The sequence below is a fragment of the Nuphar pumila genome, chromosome 11, assembly GCF_984573655.1.
Source record: "Nuphar pumila chromosome 11, dmNupPumi1.hap1.1, whole genome shotgun sequence".
In the NCBI taxonomy this organism is placed as follows: Eukaryota; Viridiplantae; Streptophyta; class Magnoliopsida; order Nymphaeales; family Nymphaeaceae; genus Nuphar; species Nuphar pumila.
The window spans coordinates 24,937,013-24,963,044 of record NC_143259.1 but is presented as its reverse complement, the minus strand read 5'-3'; the positions used below and the strand labels follow the sequence as shown (position 1 = coordinate 24,963,044).

At 38.5% G+C, this 26,032-nt stretch overlaps 1 protein-coding gene across 4 annotated transcripts in view; it reads left to right on the top strand.

Annotated features, from left to right (window-relative positions):
- Positions 1–26,032, top strand: part of LOC149822199 (Metallo-hydrolase/oxidoreductase superfamily protein) — a 195,559-nt gene that overhangs the window by 87,352 nt on the left and 82,175 nt on the right. For 2 of the 4 annotated variants that reach the window (XM_089981039.1, XM_089981041.1), the window contains exons 4-7: positions 17,864–18,011; positions 18,106–18,211; positions 18,391–18,449; positions 18,649–18,684. In XM_089981039.1, the coding sequence (XP_089837165.1) occupies positions 17,864–18,011; positions 18,106–18,211; positions 18,391–18,449; positions 18,649–18,684 (349 nt within the window). The remainder of the gene's footprint in view (positions 1–17,863; positions 18,012–18,105; positions 18,212–18,390; positions 18,450–18,648; positions 18,685–26,032) is intronic. The other 2 variants (XM_089981040.1, XM_089981042.1) reach the window with 1 other exon arrangement.

The following is a 26,032-nucleotide window of genomic DNA, read 5'->3' as shown; positions in this document are numbered from 1 at the left end:
AAGAAACCTTCGCTGTAACACCCCAATTTTTGTAACCCGAAAAATAGTGGATTTTTTTTTTTGAAATACATTTAAATCTTTTAGCAGTTAACAGCGGAAAAACACATTGGGTACAAAACTTGGCATGCTACTACATATGAATGCTTGCAAACATATAATTGTGGAATTTAAAATTTAACAACTAATTAACCATGCATGAAATAAAATCAAAGTTCCACAATATCCAAAATTAATCACATTTGTCCTTGAATTGAATTAAAATAAAATCAGAGTTCAAAATCCATGAAGCAGAGGAAAGATAGACTCAGTCCCCATCGCAACCTTCCGCCTTCGCACGTAAGTACCTACTCTTCACCTGAAAAATATTAAACCATATAGGGTCAGACAAAACATGTCACAGTAGAGTGAAATATGCTAAACTTGTAAAACAGAATTACAAGACAAAGATTTCAATAGAGATTTCATGGTTTAACATTTAATTTAACTTAAACTATCATACAACTAATCATGCATGTTTAGAATTTTCACATTTAACAGAAAAACATTAATCCATACATTCAAAATACAAAATGCATGAACAAATAATATACATGACTTACCATACGCAGAAGCCCTTCAATGCATGCATATTTTTTTATCTTTAATTATATTTTCTTAATTAGATGATGCATGCGATGCCAAATTAATGCACACACCATTTAAGTTATCACTTCTTAGCCCTGCTGATACGACGCCGACAGACATTCTCATATCAGGACCATAACACATGACGTGTTTTATATATAGGGGTGACTTTAGCCTGGCTAGGTCCATTCACTAAGACGGGGTGAGGGACGTTAATACAAGAGAGATTCCCAACACCTTTTGTAAAACCCGCATTTAAAAAAAAAAAAATTATCGGACCGGGGCCGGGTCGGGTCCGGACCCGACCCGGGCCCATCGTCGTTGGGGTTTTAAAAAAACCCGACACAAGAGAAAGGGTTTTGAGAAAACCCTTTCTCCTGTGCGCTGCACCCCCCCTCACCGCGCCTTCGACCCGATAAGGGAAACCCATCAGGGTTTCTCCTTTTGTCGCCCCTCCCCGAGCTCTTTAAGAGCGTTACGGGAGGGGAGGATCGATGCCCCGCCCCCCTTCTCGTTCCCTGCAGGCGACAACCTCGCCGGCAACCCTACCGACGCCTCCTTCTGTTGGTCCGATCGCCGCCGCCGCTGCGACCACCGCCGACGACCTCGAAGGTATGCTTTTCCCTCTTCTCCTCCCTTCACCTCTCTCTGTTATCTCGTCGGAAGGCACGACAAGAGGCCGATGGCCCCTGCCGTGCCCTCCCTCTTCACCCCCTCGCCCCGATCTCTCTCTCTCTCTCTCTCTCTCTCTCTCTCTCTCTCTCTCTCTTCGGCAGGGATTTGTCCCCCTGCCATCGTCCTTTCGCCGGACGGCAGGGGCTCGGCCCCTGTCGATTTCTGTCGTCGGTAGGGGCTCGACCCCTGCCGATTCGCTGTCGTCGGCAGGGGCGCGACCGCTGCCGTTTCAGTGCTGTCAGCAGGGGCGCGACCCCTGCCGCTTTAGTGCTATCGGTAGGGGCTAGCCCCCTGCTGCTTCGCTACCGTCGGCAGGGGTGTGACCTCTGCCGCTTCAGTGCTGTCGGCAGGGGCTAGCCCCCTGCCGCTTCGCTGCCGTCGGCAGGGGTGCGACCCCTGCCGCTTCAGTGCTGTCGGCAGGGGCTAGCCCTCTGCCGCTTCGCTGCCGTCGGCAGGGGTGCGACCCCTGCCGCTTCAGTGCTGTCGGCAGGGGCGCGACCCCTGCCGCTTCAGTGCTGTTGGCAGGGGCTAGCCCCCCGCCGCTTCGCTGCTGTCGGCAGGGGCTAGCCTCCTACCGTTTCGCTGTCGTCGACAGGGGTGCAACCCCTGCCGCTTCAGTGCTGTCGGCAGGGGTGCGACCCCTGCCGCTTCAGTGCTGTCTGCGGGGGGCTCGCCCCCTGCCGCCTCGCTGTTTTTGACAGTGGCTCATTCCCTGTCGCTCCGTTGTCGTCGACAGTCGGGGGATCACTCCCTGCCACCTAATCCTACCCTTGCCACCTAATCCTACCCTTGCCCCCGTCTCACCATTAATTATATTAGCATAATTGAATATTTCACACTCTTGCAAATTTTTGCAACAGGTCCCGTTCGTGTTCCGCGGCCCGACTCTCGTATTATCCTCACGCATAGGCGTACGCGGTTGCATAACATTCTGAGGTAGGGTAAAGTCGCACAAAGGGCAATAAATGAACCTATTTAAGTTGAAATAATTAAGATGCCCATGCTAGACATGCTTAGAGTTATATTGCTTCTGCATTGCGTATTTTCTTGTTTGTATGCTCATGGGTTGAGGTACAAATTTAATTCTTCGATCATTATTTTGCATAGTTGCTTATGAGTTTGAGGTGTGGTTTCGTACTTCGTGCAATACCTATGCCCTTGTTTGCTTGCATATATTTTTGCCTGCACGTTTCTTTTGAGTGAGGTACAACTTTGTGTCTCATGTATTACTTATGACCTTATGTGTTTGCCTATCTAAGTGGTCAAGTTATGGTTTTGGTACCTCGTGGGTTACTTATGTGCTTTTCGCTCGATGTGCGGCATCGCAAGTCGAGAGTTGCTTGTCGTCATGTTATAACCTGCATATGCTCACACTCATGGTAAATATGTACTTACATAAATGTAGTCTTATGCCTATCCTGTTATCACTTGTTTTCAAAGCACTAGAAGTTGCACTTGTGCGCTATAGTTCTTTTAAAGAGGATTTCCTTCTGCAAACCCAGGGCTCTTCAAAATACACAACTTTTGTAAAGTTAAGTTTTAAGTCCTGTCGGATTTCGAAGTCACATATAGGCCCTCCTAGGTCTACACACTTGGGAGAAATATTTTATAACCCCGATTCGAGTTGCGACCCAATTCGAATAACCCCGATCAGGGGCATGAGCCTATGGATGAGTGAGGTTCTGTTGAAGGACTCATTCTTTATTTATCAATCTAGTGTCGCATGTCGATACTAAGATAAATTTTGGATGCAAGATTGATAGTGATGTGCCTTGTGTGAATGACTTAATGTGGCATTATGGCTTTTAAGGATGAATCATGCCAAATGAGTACTCCTATATTCTTTGGATTGTTATGAAGTTGTGTGTTGGGTATTCCTTTTGAGAAGCCCACACACCTCCCTTGTTCAGTATAACGTACTTTTAGACATGCACAACATGTTAAGTATTTTGTTGATCGGACGAGAGATCCGAGACGACCTTGCGTCATGAGATATGCAAGATATTGTTGAAGTGAATTCAAGACTTATCTTGCCAAACTGTGTTGTATTGATTCTTTTGTAGATAATATCTATTGGGGTTTCTTTTGTGGAACCATTTCCCTTTCATCGTAGTCGTACTTTTGACAAGTACGATCGTACTTTTTGACAAGTACGTCTTCTTACGTTGCGATGATTGGATGAGTAGGTTGTGGCAACCTCGATGAGTTCAAATAACAAAATGTTGTGATCACCTAAATAAGTGATGTTTCTGCCTTCACCGGCAAGATACTCGAATTGGTCGAAAGGCCAGAGTATGTAGAATGGGTCTTCAGTTAACTACCCCTGATGTACTCATTCGAACCGCTGACTCCTGTCAGGAGAGAGGACGGAAAGGTATAAAAACTTCGATGGACAAGCCATTAATGGCAGTTACGAGCAAAAGACTCGGCTTCCCCAGTCATCGGAGTTAGGGGAAGGGGACTACCATAATTATCCTAGGTAGTAGCTCTCCATGTTTGGGATGCATCCATTGTTTATGCTGCTTTGGGGATTTCTCTCTTGGTCACCGACCGTCCCCTTAGGTGCGGACTCAGTCAGCTATCCGGGTTATCATAAAATACATAGCATAATAAACCCCCGGATCAGTCTAGGCTGTTTCTAGAGTCGTGCCTTGTGCGTACCCACTTGGCCAGTTAATATCGAAACATAATTTAAATCCGATCACACAATTTGTTGAGTTATGCACGTATGAAAGCTATAGCATGTAACATGTTTCAATACTTATGGAATTGTGTGTGTGGTTGATGTAGCATCGTATTTTGCTAGTTAAATTGCTTATGCAGTGCTTTGCTTATAATAATTAGCCTACTTGTGCCAGTGAAATGCTTGTAATAGTTTTAACATTTTGCTCATGATAGTTGCTCCATGAATCTGTTGAAATTAAATTGCTATTTAATTGCCTGTCTACTTGACATATTAAATTATTCTGCTTAACTATGTTCTATATTGTCCCGCCTGTGCACCTACCAGTTTTTAGTGAAACTGACCCATTTTATGGGCAGGTTTTGGATAGGTAATATAGTCTGCGATGACACGATGGCGTGATGAGATCAAGATAAAGCTCTTTCCCTGACGTTTCGCTCCTGAGGACATGTTGGTAAATTTGGTATAAAGGGTATTCCAAAATTTCTCTTTTTATTAAACCTTGAGTTACTAAAGCTGTTTTAGTAAACTTCTTCTCGGTTTCAACAAACAAATTCTCTATCATTGAAATTGCATTTCAAAACCATTTGATTTCAATAGTTGTGCAGAATTTGGCAAAGAAAAGTTTACGCTGTAATGCGCTCAAGGTCCATTGACTTGTGGTTTTAAAAATATCATTTTCCGCTGAAGTACTATTTAAACTCTGATTATTGTATGATTTCAAAGCTTTCTAAACTATTCTAAAAGTTACAAGTCCTGGATTTTTGGGGCGTTACACCTTTCAACCCGATGCATCAGTTTTTTTCTTATGAGTACTTGAACCTCTACGCTGCAGTCTAATGCAGAGGTTTTCTCTATAAAATCGTGGGTGGGGAGGAGCAACCTTCCGTGCCCGTAACAGACTTGCCCCACGAAGTTGTGTATCACTTGCTACTCTCCCAGCAAGTACCTTGAGTTTTAATGTCACATGATTACTTGATTACAGTCTTACTTTTCATGCAGCATTAACTTAAACTACTTTATGATTGTGGATGCATTTTTATAAAGCAGTGCAAAGATTCACTTAATACGACTTGTAATCCGAACTTGAGCACATGCGAGGTATGAATATCTTACTTGTTTTTACACACCACATAGCACATGTACATAGCAAATTCAATAAAAATAATATGTATATGAACATCCACATCGAAGTAACAGTCATATCATCATGATAAGTACGCATACATATAACCCACACATTTTCAGAAAATTAAAACATGACTTGCATTCATTGGATCCTTAGATCCTTGATTTTAACCGTGTAAACTTTTATTAACAGTTCATGCCATAATCATATAAATTTATCGTAAAATTAGACCTGCATAATCATTCACATAATGCATGCTAATTAAATGAAGAAATTGCATAAAGACATATAAATTATGCATCTTTTGAGCCTTGGTCTATGAATTTGCCCTAATTTTACCAATTTCTTAACTCTGCACAACTGGTACAGAACTCACAGAAAATTTTTGGATCGATGAACAGAGCTGAAATTTCTACAGTATATAGAAAATTTTGTTAGTTGTCCATAGCTACAAACCGTTTGTAAAAACTCCTTCGTATGAGGGAGTTATGAATGTTTTACTACAGACCTATCAGTTTTTGTTCCGACTGTCACAGGGACGTGCTCGGTCTATGAACAGAGCCCAAATTTTTACAGTAGATGTGAAATTGAGTTAGCTTTCCAACGCAACAATCTGTTCGTCAAAACTCCTCTGGACGAGGGAGAAACAACCGTTTTATTGAACGGAGGTCAAGCCGGAGACCTTGAATTTCCGAGATTTACATTCGGGTGAGCCAAACCGAGTCACCCGAATCTCAAAATAATCAAAAGAAATTAAGCAAAACACATGAAATAAAATTCAGAAAAATCCACAAAATTCACAGATGGTTAAACAAATAACAATCTATCAGAAAATATAAAATCTTGCATGAATCAACCTACGAAATTTACTTTTTTGATGAATTTACCATATTCTTTTATGAGAAACCTAATTTTTGCTAAAATCACAATATCCCTAAATTTCGACCATAGAAAGCCCTAACATTTTTTTCAGTATGTCTACAATAACATATTCTATCAACCCAAACCAACATTTGCATAAAAATCATGGCATAAATCAAATACTAACTATTTTCACAAATCTATTTTCGGGGAAACCGATTTTTATGAAAAACCCAATTTCAAAAAGGGTTTTCTTTAGGGAAAAACGTGTTTTTGCCATGGATTATTAGATATGAGTCAAACCCACGGTTAGGAGGGTTTGATCATGATCTAAACTCATGAAGTATTGAAATCCATGCCAAGAACTCCGTTCTTGCAAGAAAAGCATAGAAACCCTACCTTTTGTTAAAGAAAACGTTTTTTGATGGTTAGATGGATCTTTTTGCTCGATCCTACCGATCAGCTCCTTCTTCCAGCAAAGTGGGGACCTTAGATCACCTGCCCACACCCCTTGAAGTCTGGATCTTGAACTAAAGAATCAAAGAACCCTAAAAAAAAAGGGAAAAGGAAAGGGAAAGAGAGGGGAAAGAGAAGAGGGTTTTTGGGGGAGAGAGAAAAAGCTCTAAAATTTTTCAGCCCAAAATGAGGGGGGCGTGAGCTATGAGAGGATTCTATAACCCCTCTTGAGTTAGGTAATGGGCTGGAATTAATTCCAGCCCATGATCAATATAAGGAAAGTCATTTGGAGCCCTTGATCTCCACTTTGACTATTCAAGCTTTAAATAAGCTTGAATTTCACAATTTTTTTTAATTTAAAGCTTGAAGTAGGATGCCACATAGGATGGGACGGTCCACCTATGGACTCCTACTGAACTATAAAATATGTTTAATTTATGGGAAAATCTATTATATTAAATCATAATTAACTAATTGTTAAATTCCAATTAAAATTGTTTTTGTTCTATATGACCACAAATCATGTGAAAATGTAAAGGAATTGAATATAAGCTAATTCCAACTTATTAAGCATATTAATATGTATATTTTTACAATCTACTTTTGTTAATTTACTTCATTTAAATAGATTTCCTTAAAAGAAAAATCAAATTTTTCTTTTTAAGAGAAACATTTTCCTATGGTAATCACTTAAGATTTTCTCTAATATCCAAAACGTGTAGGGTTTATATTTACTTCATTTTAACCTAATTAAACCCCTTAAGCCTTACAAATATACTCAAACATTCATTTTTAAAGAAATTAGGATTTTATATTGGCACGAAATTCAAGAATTTCACAATATTATAGAAAAAGAACTTAGAAATTTTCGGATATTACGTTCGCTCCCGTAGCTAGGATGACTAGTATTAGGACTCTTATTGCGGTTGCGTCAGTTAAAAAATGGCCTATTTATCAATTAGATGTTAAGAATGCATTCCTAAATGGTGAATTAAATGAAGAGGTTTATATGGATCCTCCACCAGGAGTATGTATTGGTGAAAATAAAATTTTCCAACTTAAAAAGGCATTATATGGGTTAAAGCAAGCTCCAAAGGCTTGACATGATAGATTTAGCAATGTAATGACAAGTTTGAATTTTCGCTCATGCTATACTGACACTGCCTTGTTTGTGAAAAGTCCAGGGTCTTCAGTAGTTATTCTACTACTTTATGTTGATGATATGATCGTCACTGGAAGTGATGAGCAAGGAATCAATGATATTAAGAAAGTTTTAAAAGAAAATTTTGACATGTCTGACCTTGGTTTCTTAAAATATTTTTTAGGAATTGAAGTAGCGTACTCTCTCCGAGGGTACATTCTCTCGAGGATCCTACTCCCTACCGCCAACTTGTTGGGTCTCTGACCTACTTATCCATCACTCGGCTAGACATAGCTCATGCAGTTCACTCAGTCAATCAGTTTCAACATGCACCTACAACTGTGCACATGAGTGCAGTCTTAAGGATAGTTAGATACATCAAAAACACCATAACTAAGGGAGTTTTTCTTTCCTCTTTGTCATCACTTGATTTAATTTCTTATACTGATGCTGATTGGGGAGGAAATCCCAATGATAGAGTCTCAACTATCGGTTTTTGTGTTTTTTTAGGTGACTCTATGATTTCTTAGAGATGCAAGAAACAACACAAAGTATCATTGTCCTCAACAGAAGCGGAGTATCGTGCAATGACCACTACAACCATGGAACTTGTGTGGCTTAGAAGTCTTCTCAGTGATATGGGCATAGTCATCTCTACTCCTTCGAAGATGTGTTGTGACAACAAAAGCGCAATCTATTGTGAAAATATCTCAAAAATGAGATAAAGTGTGCGATAAGCACAACACCACCAATGTGCACAAATGCACAAGAACACCTAGAACAAATGTACACAAAGGTACAATAAAGAAACTCAAATGCACAAAGGCATACAAAATATAAAGAATTTTATTGAGAAGAATGGAGAACAAAAGCTCCAAGAAGTGCATTTTACAAAGGGGGAACTCCCCTATTTATAAGAGGAAAAGGAGCCTTGGAGGGGCTCCACTAGCTGTTGGAGCCCCTCCAACGGTTAGAATTCTAACCGTTGGAGAGGCTCAACAGCTAGTGTTGAGCCCTCCAAGTTGACTTTGAGTCAACAAACAAAAAGACAAAAACTGAAAAGAAAAAAAGAAAAAGAAGAAAAGTAAAAAATACAAAAAGAATTACAACATATTCATAATTATGAATATGCGCAAAAGAGAAATGACTAAAATACCCTTGCGAGTTTTATAAGAAAAAAAGAAACATATATATTTACATATATATATAAAGATAGATACATATACATATATACATAATGTATATATGTATATGTATCTCTCTTTATATATATATGTAAATATTTACATAAAGAAAGATACATTTTAACACCCTCTCTCAAACTTAGGGCACAATGACCGAAAGTTTGCTAAGGAGAAAGTGGAATCTTGGAGAGCAAAGCGCCTTGGTGAAGAAATCTGCCAACTGATATTCTGAAGTTACTTAAGGAAGATCGATGACTTTTTGTAGATATGCCTCTCGGACATAATGGCAGTCCATCTCAATATGCTTTGTCCGCTCATGAAACGTGTGATTCTTAGCAATATAGATTGCACTCTTATTATCACAACACAACTTTGTGGGTTTTTGAATTAGAATCCCCATGTCTTGCAGCAACTGATGAATCTAGACAATCTCCATAGTTGTAGACGCCATGACTCGATATTCTGCTTCGGTGGATAATAGAGACACCTTCTGTTGTTTCTTACATCTCCATGAGATCGGGGATTCACCTAAAAAAATGCAAAAGCCTGTAGTGGAGTGACGATTATTTGGGTTACCTCCCCAATCAGAGTCAGTATATGCAATTAAATTCAACTCAGAAGATGAGGAAAGGAAAACTCCCTTGTTTAAAGTTCCCTTTAAGTATCTGACAACTCGGAGAACGGCACTCATATGAACGGATGTAGGAGCATGCTGAAATTGGCTTGCAGTATGCACGACATGAGAGATGTCCGGCCTTGTGATGCTAAGATACATTAGAGATCCCACAAGTTGCCGATAGGGGGTAGGATCCTCCAAAAGTTTCCCATCATCGATCTTAATTTTTGATCCCATAATTTCAGGGGTCTCACAGATTTTATCATCAGTAATACCTGATCTGTCAAGAATCTCACAGGCAAGTTTAGTTTGAGACAAAAAATAGCTTTTATGAGAGTAGACAACCTCGATACCAAGAAAGTAAGTCAGATACCCCAGGTCTGACATTTCAAACCTTTCTTTTAAGGTGGTTTTAATGTTTCTGATGCCCTTTATGTCACTACCTGTTATCAACATATCATCAACATACAACAGTAAAATCATAATTCCTGCATCAGACTTTTTGATGAACAGAGCAGTGTCATGAACAGAGCAGTGTCAGTGTAGCATGAGGAAAAACCATTTTGAACCATCACATCATTGAATCGATCATACCAAGCCTTAGGGGCTTGTTTTAAACCATAAAGCGCTTTTTGCAAACGAAGGACTTTCCCCTTTGGTACGTTCATACCAGGAGGAGCATCCATGTAGACTTCTTCATTAAGGTCCCCATTTAGAAATGCATTTTTAACATCCATTTGGTAAATATTCCATTTTTTAATAAATGCAATGGTGATCAAACACCTTACAGTAACCATTCGTGCAACAGGAGCAAAGGTTTCTTCGTAATCGATGCCGTATTCTTGACTATATCCTTTTGCGACAAGACGGGCTTTATATCTTTCGAGAGTGCCATCACTCTTGGTTTTGACTTTAAAAACCCATCTACATCCTATTGTTTTCTTTCCGTCTGGAAGACATTGAAAAACCCACGTTTTGGCTTTGTTGAGGGCTCTAAGTTCTTTGTCCATGGCATCCCTCCATTCTATCATTTCCTTAGCTTCTTTAAAATTTCTAGGTTCTTGATATGAGTGAATGGCACTAAGACATGCCCTATGCTTTGGAGAAAAAGACTCATAGGATATAAATCTAAAAGGATTTTTCCTAGATCTTTCAGTTCTTCGAGAGTTGTTGGAAGATTCACTAAGGTCACTATATTTCTCTATTGCACTTCTAAAAGTGCTTTTATCTCTATGAGTATAGGTAATTGGTTCATTTATCATTTCTTCTTCATCATGAATGGTTTGAGGAATACTTTCACTTATATCCTCATTCTCATTTAATTCATCATCGCTAAAAAAATCTTCATTTCTAGATAATAGTTCAAACAAAAAAGAATAATCGGCATTATCGTCATGAGTTTTGTGTTCTTCAAAACCACTTATGTTTTCTAAAAAGGTTACATTTCTTGAAACATATAGTTTATCATTCGTAATATCATAACACCTAAAACCTTTTTGGGTTTCCGAATATCCTAAAAACGCACAAGGAATAGCTTTGGGAGATAATTTATCATTCTTATCGGTGAGAACAAAACATTTACAACAAAAAATTCTTAACCTATTGTAATCGGGTTCCTTTTTATACAAGATTTCATATGAAGATATTTGATTCAAGTTTTTGAATGGAAGTCGGTTGATGAGATAAACCGATGCAAGAGCCGCTTCGGCCCAAAATCTTTTTGGAATTTTTGAGAAATTAGCAAAGTTCTTGTAGTTCAATTGTGTCTATGTTTTCGTTCGGCCAACCCATTTTGTTGGGGAGTTTTGGGACAAGACCTTTGATGAACAATCTCATTATTTTCAATATAACTTTTGAAATCATTTGAGAGATATTCTCCCCCGGAATCGGTTCTAAGAATTTGTAATTTACTATTGAATTGATTTTGTATTAACATGTGAAAAACCTTAAAAGTAGAGAAAACCTCATGTTTATGTTTGAGGAAGTATATCCAACTATACCTTGAAAAATCATCCACATAAATAACATAATACGAAAAACCTCCTTTAGACACAACGGGTGCCGGTTCCCAAACATCCGAATGCACAATTTCGAAAGGCTTAGTTGAAAACATAGTTCTTTGTCCAAAAGGTAAGCTTCTCATTTTACCAAGAATACAATCATTACAATTGAAATTGTCTTTACATAAGGTTTTAGCAAAATGTAAATACGAAAGCTTGACAATATTTGGATGCCCAAGGCGTTTATGCCAAACATTTATATTCTTATGTTGGGCAACATTACAAAAAGAGGTTTTTGGAATTTGAAGAAATTCCATGAGATAAAGATCTCCCTTCCTAGAGCCTTCCCCAATCAACTTCCCGAACCGGCGATCCTATATCCAACATTTATTTGATGAGAATTTGATATCACACTCATGATCCGATAGTTGAGAGACGGAAAGCAAATTTAAATTTAGTTTTGGTATAAATCTAACTTTTGGAATAAAAAAACCTTGTCTTTCAAAATCACCAATTCCTTTTATTTCAAGAGAAGCCCCATCCGCGGTGGAGACAAAAGAGGGTGACAAATTTTTTGAGTATTTAGAAAGTGAAAAAACATTTGGAGTCATATGAAAGGATGCACCCGAGTCTAAGAGCCAAAGAGTCTTACTGGGAGGAGAGAAGGTGGTCATGGCGGCTCCGGAAACGGATCCCTTGAGGAGTGGTTGAAGAGCTTCCATGATTTGATTGAGAGACAAAGTAGCATGATTGGAAGTAGAAGGACCTTCCTCGAATGATTGGAAAGTAGTAGACATAGCCACCATCTTCTTCTATTTAGGGCATACCGGTTTAATGTAACCCGGTTCTTTGCAAAAATGGCATATGATCTTACTATAATCTCTTCTTCCATAATGCCCACCATTTTCTCTTCCTCCTTGATTTTTGTTAAAATGAGGGGGTTTATAGGTTTTAACATTGTTCCCCGGTCTTGAGACGGCATAAGCACCCTCATCCTCATCTTTAGAGGGAACGGCCAACACACTTAGATTGGTTTTATTCATTCCCAATCTAGTTTCTTCTCCACTTAATTTGGTAAGCACATCTTCCAAAGGAGAGGAAGAGAAAGAAGATAAGAGAGAGGATCTAGTTTGTTCAAACTCGGGTCTAAGCCCATTTAAAAAGTTAAAGAAATGATCATCTTCTAATTGTTTGGCCCTCAATTCAATAGCCTCACCACTCCATTTAGGTTCTTGGAGGGCAAGCTCATCCCAAATAGTGGATAACTCGGCGAAATACTCTCTTACGGACATTTCTCCTTGTTGAAGGGTTAAAGCCTTCTTTTGGAGATAGTATTTATGGGACAAATCTCTTGAAGTATACATTCTTTCAAGATATTCCCATACTTGATATGCCTTTTTGAACTTTAGAATGTTGGCATTAATTTTGGTCTCAACCGAAGAGAAGAACCATGAGAGTATTTTGTATTTTTTCATTTCCCACTCTTCATGCTTCTTATTGTAATCTTCAAAAGCCTTTTCTCTTTCTTCTCCCTCAAGAACCTTGATCTCCCCTCTCTCAAGGGTAGTAATTTTTGGTTCGGGGTCGGGAATAGTTCCTTGAACATATCCCCAAAGACCCTTTCCTTTTATATGGGCCTCCATATTCCCGGCCCATACATGATAATTCGTTCCATTCAATTTGAAGCCAAGAGAGAAGTGAGAATCCTTTTCGCCCATTAGAGAGGATACAAAGAGAAATAAATGCGTACCACAATGCGAAATGAGTCCCTTCTTGATGTAGGAAGCTTCTAAAATATAGAATGAAGAGCCGAGTCTTCACTCCAACCACCACAACTTAATGGCACGCTTTACGAGGTACTCCAACGAAGAGAGAAAAAAGCACGATCTTCTTTTCCTTTAAGCCTAGCTCTGATACCATGTGAAAATATCTCAAAAATGAGATAAAGTGTGCGATAAGCACACCACCACCAATGTGCACAAATGCACAAGAACACTTAGAACAAATGTACACGAAGGTACAATAAAGAAACTCAAATGCACAAAGGCATACAAAATATAAAGAATTTTATTGAGAAGAATGGAGAACAAAAGCTCCAAGAAGTGCATTTTACAAAGGGAGAACTCCCCTATTTATAAGAGGAAAAGGAGCCTTGGAGGGGCTCCACTAGCTGTTGGAGCCCCTCCAACGGTTAGAATTCTAACCGTTGGAGAGGCTCAACAGCTAGTGTTGAGCCCTCCAAGTTGACTTTGAGTCAACAAACAAAAAGACAAAAAATGAAAAGAAAAAAAGAAAAAGAAGAAAAGTAAAAAGTACAAAAAGAATTACAACATATTCATAATTATGAATATGCACAAAAGAGAAATGACTAAAATACCCTTGCGGGTTTTACAAGAAAAAAAGAAACATATATATTTACATATATATATATATATATATATATATATAAAGATAGATACATATACATATATACATGATGTATATATGTATATGTATCTCTCTTTATATATATATGTAAATATTTACATAAAGAGAGATACATTTTAACATCTATATCACAAGCAATCACACCTTCCATGAGCGTACTAAACACAACGAGATGGACTGTCATTACGTTCGTGATTAATACCTAAGCAGAACCATAACACTGCCTTACGTTACATCCGAGTACCAGTTGGCAGACTTCTTCACTAAAGCCCTTGCTGCTCCTCGTTTTATGTTCCTTCTCAACAAGCTTTCGGTTATATCCCTGTAAAGCTTGAGGGAGGGTGTTAAAATACATGTAATCAATATATATATATATATATATATTCAATCATACTCGATAAGGGTATTCCTGTAATTCTGTCCAATAGGAACATTGTAGTCTTTTTTCATTTTTGTTTTTCTTTTCTCATATTTTTTTATTTTTTTTTATTTTCTTTTTTCTAAAAATGCATTTAATGCATTCACATTGGGGGTCCCAACTAAGAGTCGTTGGGCCCCCAACGACACCTTGTTGGGCCTTCCAATGTGGTCTCTCTCTCTTACTTTTTTCCCTCTCTCACATTCCTTCTTGCCTATAAATAAGTGGGGTATCCTCCTTTGTAAAGCATTGGCTTTTTCAAGCCCTTTCTTGCATTTATAAGAATTTATGTTTGCAAGCCATTGTTGGCTTTTGTGTATGTCCTTTTTGGACTTGTTCTTTTGCTTTTTATATGTGAATGTCCATTGTAGGACATTGTTTTCATTTTCGCATATTTCATTACACCAGGTCAGCCCCTACTGAGCCTCTCGAAACCTGAAATATCAACGAAAAGAATGCTGCAACTGTGCAAGAAATACACATACTCATTTACGAGTAGGAATGCGTATGCACAATTATGACCACACATGCATGAATATACCTATTTTTCATTCGGCCAACATGATTCCAAACATATAAGCATGCATTCACAGACTTACATAACAATAGGTATGTGTCTCAAAACTTCGCATAAACATACATGACCTTTACCTTAGGTGATTCATGGAAAAATAAATTTACCATGGAACAAACACTTAATATACCACTTTTATCATGAGCAGAAACTCTGGTTTATCATGAGAACAAAATATATACAGAAAATTTTAACTATGTGTAAAATAAATCCAGATTCTTTCCAAGATTTTAACTATGCTAAATGTGGGCCAAATTTGCATATGTTTCAAGTATGGAAAATCCGCCACCGATTTAGGAATCCATGGTGCAAAATAAGATACATATATGAATATATACATTAATATATATCGTTTTTTCCAAAACAAACCCCGAAGAAGAGAAACATAAAACCCATGTTAGAGTAACTATCCAGATTTACTCTTTTCCCATGGTTTTCACTAAAATATTGCATGTAATACAAATCCATATTTTTTTTCTTATTCGAAACAAGAGAAAGACCCGTACCTTACTCAAAGATTGAAAAGAAACAAGGAAATAATGGTGGAAACGACGGATGATCGGAGAAGAAGCTCCCTTCTTCTTCTTCTTCCTCTCTTTTGCTCTCCTTTTCTCTCTCTCTTTTTTCCCTTCTCTTTTTTTTTTGACCTATTTATAGAGCTCTAGGGGGGGGGGGGGACGCCCCCTCCTTTTCCAGCCCCTTCTAGATGGACTGGAGAAGAGAGTCCAACCCCATATCGGTTCTCTTCTCTCTTTAGAGTTTCAAAATTTTTAAAATTCAAGTTGACTTTTCAAAGTTTTATTTTAAATGGATTCTAAGTCTCTCAAACCTTCTAGATGCTTCTAGGTGTGTTTAAGGGCTCTACTAAGAGTCCTAAACAAATATCAAAATAAATTTTTGAAATTAAATTAATTAATTAATTATTTAAAATTAAATAATAAATAAATTTTCAGAAGCTTCCAAAAGTTGCCAAATTAACTTGGGAGTCTTCTTAACATTAATTAACTCCAGTTTAAAGGTTTCTAATGAATTTAAAGTTGGAAAAATCGTTGGGCATGAATTTAGATCTTGATCCAGATCCAAATTCATCTAAAAAAATCCAAATGGGTCTTGGAATGGATCAAATCCAGATTAATATGGGTGTTGGATAGAGTCCAAATCCATCAGATCCGGATCTGAACCGACAAACTGCTCCTTTTTCGAAAAATGCGATTTTGGGCCAACCGTAGGCCGAATCAAGAAAACTAAAATATCGTTACACTCAGAATTTTGAGACGCATCCAACGATATATAACTCGAATTTCGCTTCTGAAATTCGCTCGAAAATAACCCGAATTTTGCTTGAATTTAAAGGTAAAAAATAAAACTTTTTCTTATGTTTTAAGTGGCTCGTTTAGGCCTTGACAATGAGACCTGGGCCAAGCTCAGACTCTAAAGCATCGGCTTAAAATCGAGAATCTACCGATTTTTCTTCTATACTTAGCCAAATTTTTAAAAATCTCAAATTTTATAAGTATGAAAATACGTGATATTACACCCAAGGCTAGAAAAAAGAGAAAAAAGAAAAAAACAAAAAAGAAAGGAAAAAGTATAAAAAAAAGTACAATCATATTCCAAGTGGAATATGCGTAAAATGTAGAAAGACAGATTTACCCCTAACAGGTATTACAAAAATTATACATAATATATATATATATATATATATATATATATATATATATAATATATGTGTATGTATGTATATATATTTAGATTAAATTTTAACAGTGACTATTTTTATTGATATTCATTTGAATAATGTTCTCAAACTCTAGTTATTTTAGTTGGTTGATGGTTAATATAAGATCCCTTGTGGTTTGGATTGTGTTATGTCTGTAAGGCCCCGGATCTCTGGGTATGGTTTCCCTAATTGTTTAAAAAAAAAATCACTTTTCAACGAGGATGAGTTGGTGTCGTTACAATAATTGTATAATAACATATTAATGGCCAAGCTTAAATTAGCCTTAATGAGTTCATGCTTAGTGCTTGGGCTTGGCTTGTTTAAGCAAACAAGCCTAATGGACTTGGGCTTTGCCCATTTGTGTATAGGATCATTTTACCACCATGCATTCAAGAGCTAAGCTCAAGCTTTCATTAAATGCTTGGCTCCATCTGCATCCGTTCTCTTGAATCTATCCTAGAAGCTATAATTGCTTTGCACCCACATTGAATCTATATCATGGTCAAAGGCATGGTTGCCAGTTGAGGAAGCGGGAGCGGGAAGCGAGGCACTTTCAAAATTTTAGGAAGCGGGGAAGCGTGGGACCACTTAGGACCGATTCGGGAAGCGTCTCGGAAGCGTCTCGGAAGCGACCTAGGAAGCGAAAAAAATAAAAATAAAAAACAAAAAATACAAAAAAATTGAAAAAATAGGGGAAGCGTGGGGGAAGCGTGATGGGAAGCGCGCTTCCCATTAAAGGGAAGCACGTCCCCCATTAAAGGGAAGCGTGCTTCCCAAAAAAGGGGGACGCTTCCCCCCACGCTTTGGAAGCGCGACGTTTCGCGCTTCCGAAGTGCGCTTCCCCTTTTAGCTAGGCGCTTCCGGTAACCCTGGTCAAAGGTTGATGGAAAAAAAGTGTATAGAGAGAGAGAGAGAGAGAGAGAGAGAGAGAGAGAGAGAGAGAGAGAGAGAGAGAGAGAGAGAGAGAGAGAGAGAGAGAGTTTCACTCATCACTAATACAAACTGCAACATTGAGAAAACATTTCCATTAGTCAACACCTAGAACACAAAACATACACAATCAACATAAAAAGGACAAAATGATCTAAATGTGACTCTTGACTGAGGTAAACATGTAAATGGAGGTCACCTAGCACTTTTTGTGTACTAAATGCAGGGCACTTAAATGAGTTTTTAGGGCTGCTATTCTTCTAAACATTGAGTAATGGTTGTTTTCTGGTGGGATAACAAACTCATGTCAATAGAACTTCAAGCTATAACCTTGTTATGGTTCTAGTGTAATATCCATTAACTGAGGACCATGTTTCAGCATCTTCGTCATCATTCATTTTGTTGTTTTATATGCTTTGGAACAGTGTTGCTACAAAATTCCCCTACTTGGTTAAAAAAAGACTGAAAGAAGGCCAAGAAGTAAGGCGGGTGTCTCAGATGGACTGGCGGATAATTGAAAGCCACTATGAAAAACCATTTGTATCATCAGGCCTTCAGTTCATTCCCTTGCCGGTTACTTCCACAATTTTCTAACCCTATAATTTGCTATATCATAAGTCCTTTCCTGATTCTGTTTGTTCTTTTTTTATTTTTTTTCTGCATGTAGGTAATGCATGGAGAAGATTATGTTTGCTTGGGTTTTCTGTTTGGGAAAAGATCCAGGGTTGCTTACATTTCTGATGTTTCACGATTTCCTGAGAGCACAGAATATGGTATGCCAAGCACGTATCTTCTTACATGTCTGTGGTAGCCAAACTTTTATGGACTTAGTGAACTGACAATTCTTTTTTGCATCATAGGGAGTGTTTTGTGATTGCAACTAACATGAAGGCATGGATTGAAGTTCTTTTCTTGTTGTTACACATTTATAAATAACATATGGGCTTTGCAGTTATTTCAAAGTCTGGACTGGGACAATTGGATCTTCTCATCTTGGACACTCTGTACAAGGTTGATTTCTACCTTTGCTATGCTGCAATGTGTATTCATCATGTTAATAGACTCAAGCTCTTGTCTATCTTACAATGTATGAATCTTTAGCAATCATGAATGCATATCTCCATCATAGTGATATAAACTTCTTCAATAACATATTCTTTTGCATTCGTTCTGTTTTTTCTTGCTGATCCTTGCTCTTCACCCTCTCTAGAATGGATCACACAATACTCATCTCTGCTTCTCTCAGGTACGAATATTCTGCCTTTTATTCTGTGTGTGTGTGTGTGTGTGTGTGAATATATTGGGAAAATATCATGATAATATGCGATAGTTGATTTTCTGGTGATATTTTGAAAATACTGATTTTATATATATGTGTATATATATATATATATACACACACACACACACACACACATTCGGAGAGCAACAAAGGATGGTGTGCCCCAAGTTTTTGTGTCCTAGTGTGCCCTGGCCCTAAATTGTCCAATCGAATGACCAGATGGTTAAAAAACTCTACAAATGCGATTTAAATGGATTGTTTAATAAAAAGAATGTTTTGGATCATATCATTCCGATGTGTAAGAAGGATTTTCAAAGGCTTGAAAAATCAACTACTGACAATGTGCCAAAAGTTCACAACTTAAATATCATGATTTTATTTCTAAAAAGATGCAATTCAGGGTATGATTCTCTTAGCAAACAAACTATGCTTAACACATAAGGGTTAGATGCATGGAGGTGTTCTTGACCTTGGGGCACACCAAAACTGTAATAATCGGTAAAAAAAAATTATAAGCTTGGATTCGGGTCGGATCCGGACCCAGACCCGACCCAGACCCAATAGAGTCACTGCCTCCCGTGTCTTTTGAAGACAGCAAGGCAGGGGTTTCAAAGAGAACCCCCACCCCCTTCTTTGTAAAACCCGAAATTTTTATTATAAAATAATTCAAATTTTGCAAATTGGGCCTAGATCCAGTTTCGGATCCAAGACCCATAGAGGGGTATTTATGCTTAAATAATGGAGTTATATTAAAATAATATTAATATTGATAATAAAATAGAAATATACATACATATATGTATATATATTAAGCGAATTCGAGGATCCACAGTTGGATCCACTTGGATCCAACTTGCGGATCCATTTTGATGGGGGTAAAATTTTACGTATAATGGGAAATTAAAATTAAATAAAATTTTATTTTTTAAAACTTATCCGAGGATCCATAGTTGGATCCATTCGGATCCAACTTGTGGATCCATGCAGTTGGGGGCCGGGTTACGGGTCTCGGGTTCGGACCCGAGCCCCACCCCATGGCAGCCTTTTTAATGAAAAGGGCAACCCGATAAGGGTTGCCCGATAATACCTAGCAGGAAAAAGGAAAGGGGGGGGGGAGGGGGAGTTACGCAGGGCGTAACCGACCCCCCCCATCTCGGCGTGAAGGGGGGAGGGGTCTTGCCCGATAAGAGGGAGTGGAGAGGGGACTCTCTTCACTCGCCTCTCTCTCTCTCTTGGTCCGTGTGCGTGCGCCGGAAGCAGGGAGGTCGCCGGCAAAAATTTCGGCCATCAACAATCACAGCAATCTACCTCGGTCACGGCCGCCGCGTCAGTGGAGCTTTGGCCCCCAGCCGACCCTTCTCTTGCAGCCACAATAGCCTCCGATCGCCGGAAATCTTCATTAAGGTACGGTTCTTCTTCGAACCTGGGTGAGGAATCGAACAGGGGTTCGATTCCATACGATGATTTGGGGGTTTTCTTGATAAACCCTAAATACCCAAATCAATTGATTTGGGGGTTTTCTTAATATGCCCTAAATCTTGAAATAGGAAAACAGTAATCGTATAGGCTTATGAAAAAAAAAAATATATGTGTTGTTTCATATTGCAGGCCTCTAGTGCATTGGTAGGAGGCGTCAGGCCCAGCCGACCCAGTCGGCTGGGTGCTGTGTTAGCAGGGCCCCAGCCGACCCCGTCGGCTGGGTGTTTACATCTTGTGGGCCGGGCCATAGCAGGCCCAGCCCAGCCGACCCAGTCGGCTGGGTGCTGGCCTGTAACTCGTATGTTTCAAGAAAAAAAAATATATGTATGCTGTGCATTTTCTGCTATGCCATAATATTATTCGATATGTCTGCCTATTTTCTATGGATATTCATCTGATTTACTGAACTCCAAGCATGATCAAAGATTTGTTAAGGTGTTGTTTTCCACATGGAAATGCACATGAACTGAATCTGCGTAAAATATTGTAAAAGAGAAGTGGCCTCAACAAGTTGAATTGTTGTAAAATCAAGTGTCTTTATGAATTAATTTTTGGGAGGTTTAATGCATGCTCACTAACCCCTTTCAGAATGTATAAACCAATTGCTCCGTTAGGATGATAAACATGTACATGTTTGCTTCAACGAGTTTGAATTATTATAGATCCAAGTGTCATTCATGAGTTAATTTTGGAGTTTGATTTCGTGATTATTAACCCATTCATGTTGTGTAGGTTGATTTCTCCCTTATGATTACAAACAGTTATATGTAATGGCAGCATAAGATAGATCATTCATAATGATGTACATTGTTTGGTTGTTGTTTTGTTGTCCTAACATGATATGAAACCATACATACTATACATTGAAGATGTAACGACCCCAACTCCTACCTTTGAAAAATGCGGGATATTTTTTTTTTCAAACTTTTCTAAGAGTCGCGGAAAACTTCCCAGAGACCTGGGGTCCCTACAGTTCCAATTTCAGTTGGATAACCACACACCACAAAGCAACTTACATTTATCAATCATAACCAATCCACTGAACTCTTTTATTAATGAATCAAAAGAGTAATATGTTCCATGTCAAAAGTGAAATATCAAATTGCAGGCAAATCAGGAGAACTAAAAGAAAATAACAATAGAGCCACTATGTCCGTAAGTGAAGCCGTCTGAAACAATTGTGACCCTCATATCCCTCAGAAGCTAGTCGACTTCACTGCTCCCCTGTGCCTGGGAAAAACCAATAAAATAAGAGGGTCAGAAATCCGAAGAATTCTGCGTACAGGTTTCCCTAATGAATCAAATAAGGAAAAGAGCATAAATAAGATCCATGTAATATTTTGAGGAATACGATTAAAATCAATTACTAAGTCAATTAACCATTCATGCATAATTAAACATTTAACAAGAGGGAACACGAAATATGCAACATTGATTACAACTTAATCAATAAGGCAATTAAATATAAAATAGATCAACATCATACAATGATCAACATAAACAACTAAGTGAACAGGTAAACATGCATGAACTAATGCAGAGCAAGAATATGCATGGTTTATGTACAATGCATGAACAATTTATTATCTTCCATTTAAGTTTTCCTTTTTCCATATGCATGTCCTATTAAATGCACACATCCTTAAGTTCCTCTTTTTAATTACAGTGGCCCGCGGATACACCAAACGGGTACAAACCCCGAGGTCAAGTAGGGTTCTCGGGGTAGCTTCATACACAATTTATATTTTATTACCGGGTTCCAAACTTAGCCCTCGACCGATATCAGGAAACAACACCATCCATCGGAACTTTGGAAAACAGCATCCAAAGTCGGGGACACCAGGGAAAACAGCATCCATTGGCGCCACCTTCTTGGTATACCAAAACAAACTCACAGCTGTGATTAACACACCACTCCCGGGTAAAGTGGCGGGCTCTCCCTAAAACCGTGGCCAGGAGAAGAACCTCAATATCGGGTTCAGGGGCAACAACGCACACAGAGTTTTTGTATCCTCACAGTCTCCCCAAGACCGGATATCTAAGATTCTCATACTCCAGATGAGATATCCCAGAATGTATATTACACTGTTCTTATTCATTAAGTCCATTTCTTTAAGTTTGCCACACATATGCAAAAGTAAAGTGAAAACCCCGCATCCGCCCTTGCAGGGACCCATTCGGGACTCTAGCCCGTATAAACCACTAGAACAGTATAATAATGTGCCCAAACCATCTTATGTGGTTTAAGTGATGCATTTAAAACATAAGTAAAAGAAAACCAAACCCACGACTCTCCAGGCCGATGATGGTCCATTTAGGCCATCGATGCATCACATAATAAAGCCAAGTAGTGTTTACCCATAACACTATGCCAATAATGCCAAAAGCATATACACTCATACAATCATACTCGACTATATGCATGTCGTTTATTAAACAGATGCATTTCCTCTATGTGTGTGTCACACACCTCTCATACAGATATAAATCAAAGTAACTTCTTTGAATGTGGGAGTGCATAACTCCAGTATTCTTACCCAAGGAGAATTATCCATAACCAAGTCATGCTCACATTCCAGGTTTCACAACTAGTATGATGAAAAGCAAAACAACATTTACATAATTACTGGCATAGACATTAATCAATTTTGCTATCAAGAAATTTAACAATCATGAAGCAAATGACCACTTACACATGAGTAAAAATAATATAACCATGCAAAGCTGAACTAACACAGATATAATGTAGTCTTATTTGAGAAGCAATGACCCGGCCAATATATTGAAACCAAATTAACAACATAATTAACACGTAACTAAATTTGTATATTAAACATAAACTCAATCATTTCATGTATCAAAACATAGGTAACTTATGAATAATCAGATCAATAGAGAAAATCAGATAACCAAAAGCTTCATAAGATATTAATTGAAATCTTGAATATATATAAATATATATATCCTGATTGTGATCTACCTATCCTAATGTACAGGATTGAGGACAGGGCAGTAGACTCATTCAGGAGCCCCCTCCACAGATCAACCCGAAATCCAAACCCATCTCTCCTTTGAATTTCAGTCGTACCCTTGGTTTCGACATACCCAACAAGAGCTCGGTTCACACCGACTCTTGTGCTCAGCTGGACATGTACCATAAACAGATTTAGTAAGAGAACTTTAAATCTGTATAGATACAGAAACTACATAAGGGGTCAATTTTAAATCCATGTCCAACATGCTAACTCCAAAGAATTCAAGGTCTTTTATACTTATATATACTAAAAAGGAAATCTGCGCATGTAAATAGGTCTGAGTTCGTTCACAAATTTAACCACGTAAATCTTTTAACATGCTGTCCACCATATCAGCAGCAACTGTACAGGCCATCAAATCTGGATTTCGTGAGGTTCTGTTTATACCTCCAACAAAAATTTTATCACAGCAGAACAACAATTTCTTAACAAGAGCACCACACACAGTTTTACTTTTTCTTTTTACCATGATTCGAGACTGTGGCGGTCTCACCCAAACACAAATACCAACATACACCAGACCGTGTGACATATCAATTCGTAATCAACCAACATAAGCTAATTTTTCAGAGCTGCTGGACCTGTTAACTAGTTTCATTTGTTTTTTTTTTCTTTTAAAAGTTAAAACAGATTCAACAACACAAGACCCAATATAAAAATATTGATTTAACAATATATATATTTTTATGATTATGCAACGAGCCTGTAATAACATGTACATATATATACATAATATGTCATAAAAATTTTCTTTCAATAAGCTGCCAGCACACGAAAATGTTATGTATAGACATCTAACTTCTGTTTTTCTCTTCTTTTGAGGATATGTGACCCCAGTCCAAAAATGAAGCCACACCAGGCCCAAAATCGTTATCCAGCCGACATGTAATCGGCTGGGGCTAAGGCCGAAAAATGCCCAACTGATGCACTCGGATGAGTCCCGGCCACCACCATGCTCGACCCTGAAAACTGAACGGGAGCAACGAACATAAAAAAAAAACAGAAATAAAATGCTAACAAGTAAGCAATGCTGAACACTACAAACCAAACACGAGTCTGGGTTTGGGCAGATTCTTGGCTTCAAGTCTGAAATGCAACAAACAGTAAAAAGAAGCACAAACACCAGAGATAGATTGGAAAACTGTACATACAAGAAAAAAATCAAGATCTACCACACCCCTTTTACGTATCTCAGGGTAAACACTTAGAGTTACCCTTTTTCCCAGGAATTCCTCTCAAAAACACCACATGAAAATCAAACTTATGATCAAATTCTCATCCGAAGCAAGAGGGGAACCCGTACCTTGTTGAAGATTTCTCCGACGGTCTTTCCGGCAAATCGAAGGCTGCCGTGGCGGAAACAACGAGCTAGCTGGAGTCGCCCCTTCCCTGCTACCGTGACAGGGAGTGTGGCTATTTATTGCCGCGGCCCTCGGTGGTTGTGGGTGGCCAAATCTCGCCGGCGACCTCCACCACTCCGATGCACGCCCCCACGAGAGAGAGAGACGAGGGAAGGGAGAAACGAGAAAGATGAGGGAAGAGGGTGAGACCCCCTCTTCCACCTCCCTTTATATTGCCGAAACCCCCCTCTTCCGAGAGGCGCGGGGTTCAGTTACGCCAGCCGAGCCCCCCCCCCCCCCCTTCCTTTCTGGAAATAGCAGGAATCGTGCCCTAGGCACGATTCTTGCTCCTTCCTCCCTTTAAAACAAGAGCATCCCGATGTAGGGTTTTAAAAAACCCTATCGGGTTATGGATCCGGGTCGGGTTCGACCCGGGTCTGCGACCTGCGGCTCGGGATCCAAACCCGACCGAACCCTTGCCTTTCACTCGGTATGGATCCATGGATTGGATCCAAATGGATCCAATCGTGGATCCCCTAAAAATTCTCATATAATATATATTTTTATATATTTTTAATCAGGTATACGAATATATGGGGTATTTTACCTATATCCAAATGGATCCTATCTGGGTATCAGATCCGAAATGTGGATCCCACGCCCATACATACATTATATACGTAGTTATCTCTTAAATAATTCGCCAAATTGAAATTTTTTGCACTTATGTAATTACATATATGTTTTATGAGATAAATACATATATAAAGACCCCTTTATGGACCCCGGATCTGCGACTTGGATCCCGGGACCAAATCTCACTGTTAAGAAATATATATCATAATATATTTAAATAAAAACCTAAAAATTAAGGTTATTACAGAAGATGTTCAGAATTTTTAAGTATTTAGTTTGGCCGAATATAAAGCTTTATTATTCAATTGTAACCTGTTTCAACTGCAACCGTTTATTGTCGATATTTCTAAACATGTTACATAAATTGTATTTCCAATGTAACGTACATTTATGGTAGCTTGTACTGTATTCTTTTGATTATTCTGATATTCTTGTACTTGGTTGCTGAACATGTGAAGACTTATCTCATGCACATGTGGGATTCGAGATTAGCAGGCTCTAGTAGGGCTGTAGAGTTCGTTTTCTGTAATACGTCACTACCCGTTTGGGTGGATATGTTCACTGCTCAATCATGTTAACTGAATCCTGCATATTATACTGAAATAGAACCAAGAATGGGGTGAATGAACTGGGCATCAGTGTTGTGTTGTAGAATTAGTAACATGAGAAATATTTGATGACTATACTAGGATGTTGCTTGTATTTGGGGTCACATTTAGTTACATGTATACTTGATTTATATGTGAAAAGGTACATGTACACTCACACACTTAAAGAAACTATGGATTGGTTAAGACCCCTATGTGACGTAGGTAACCCACA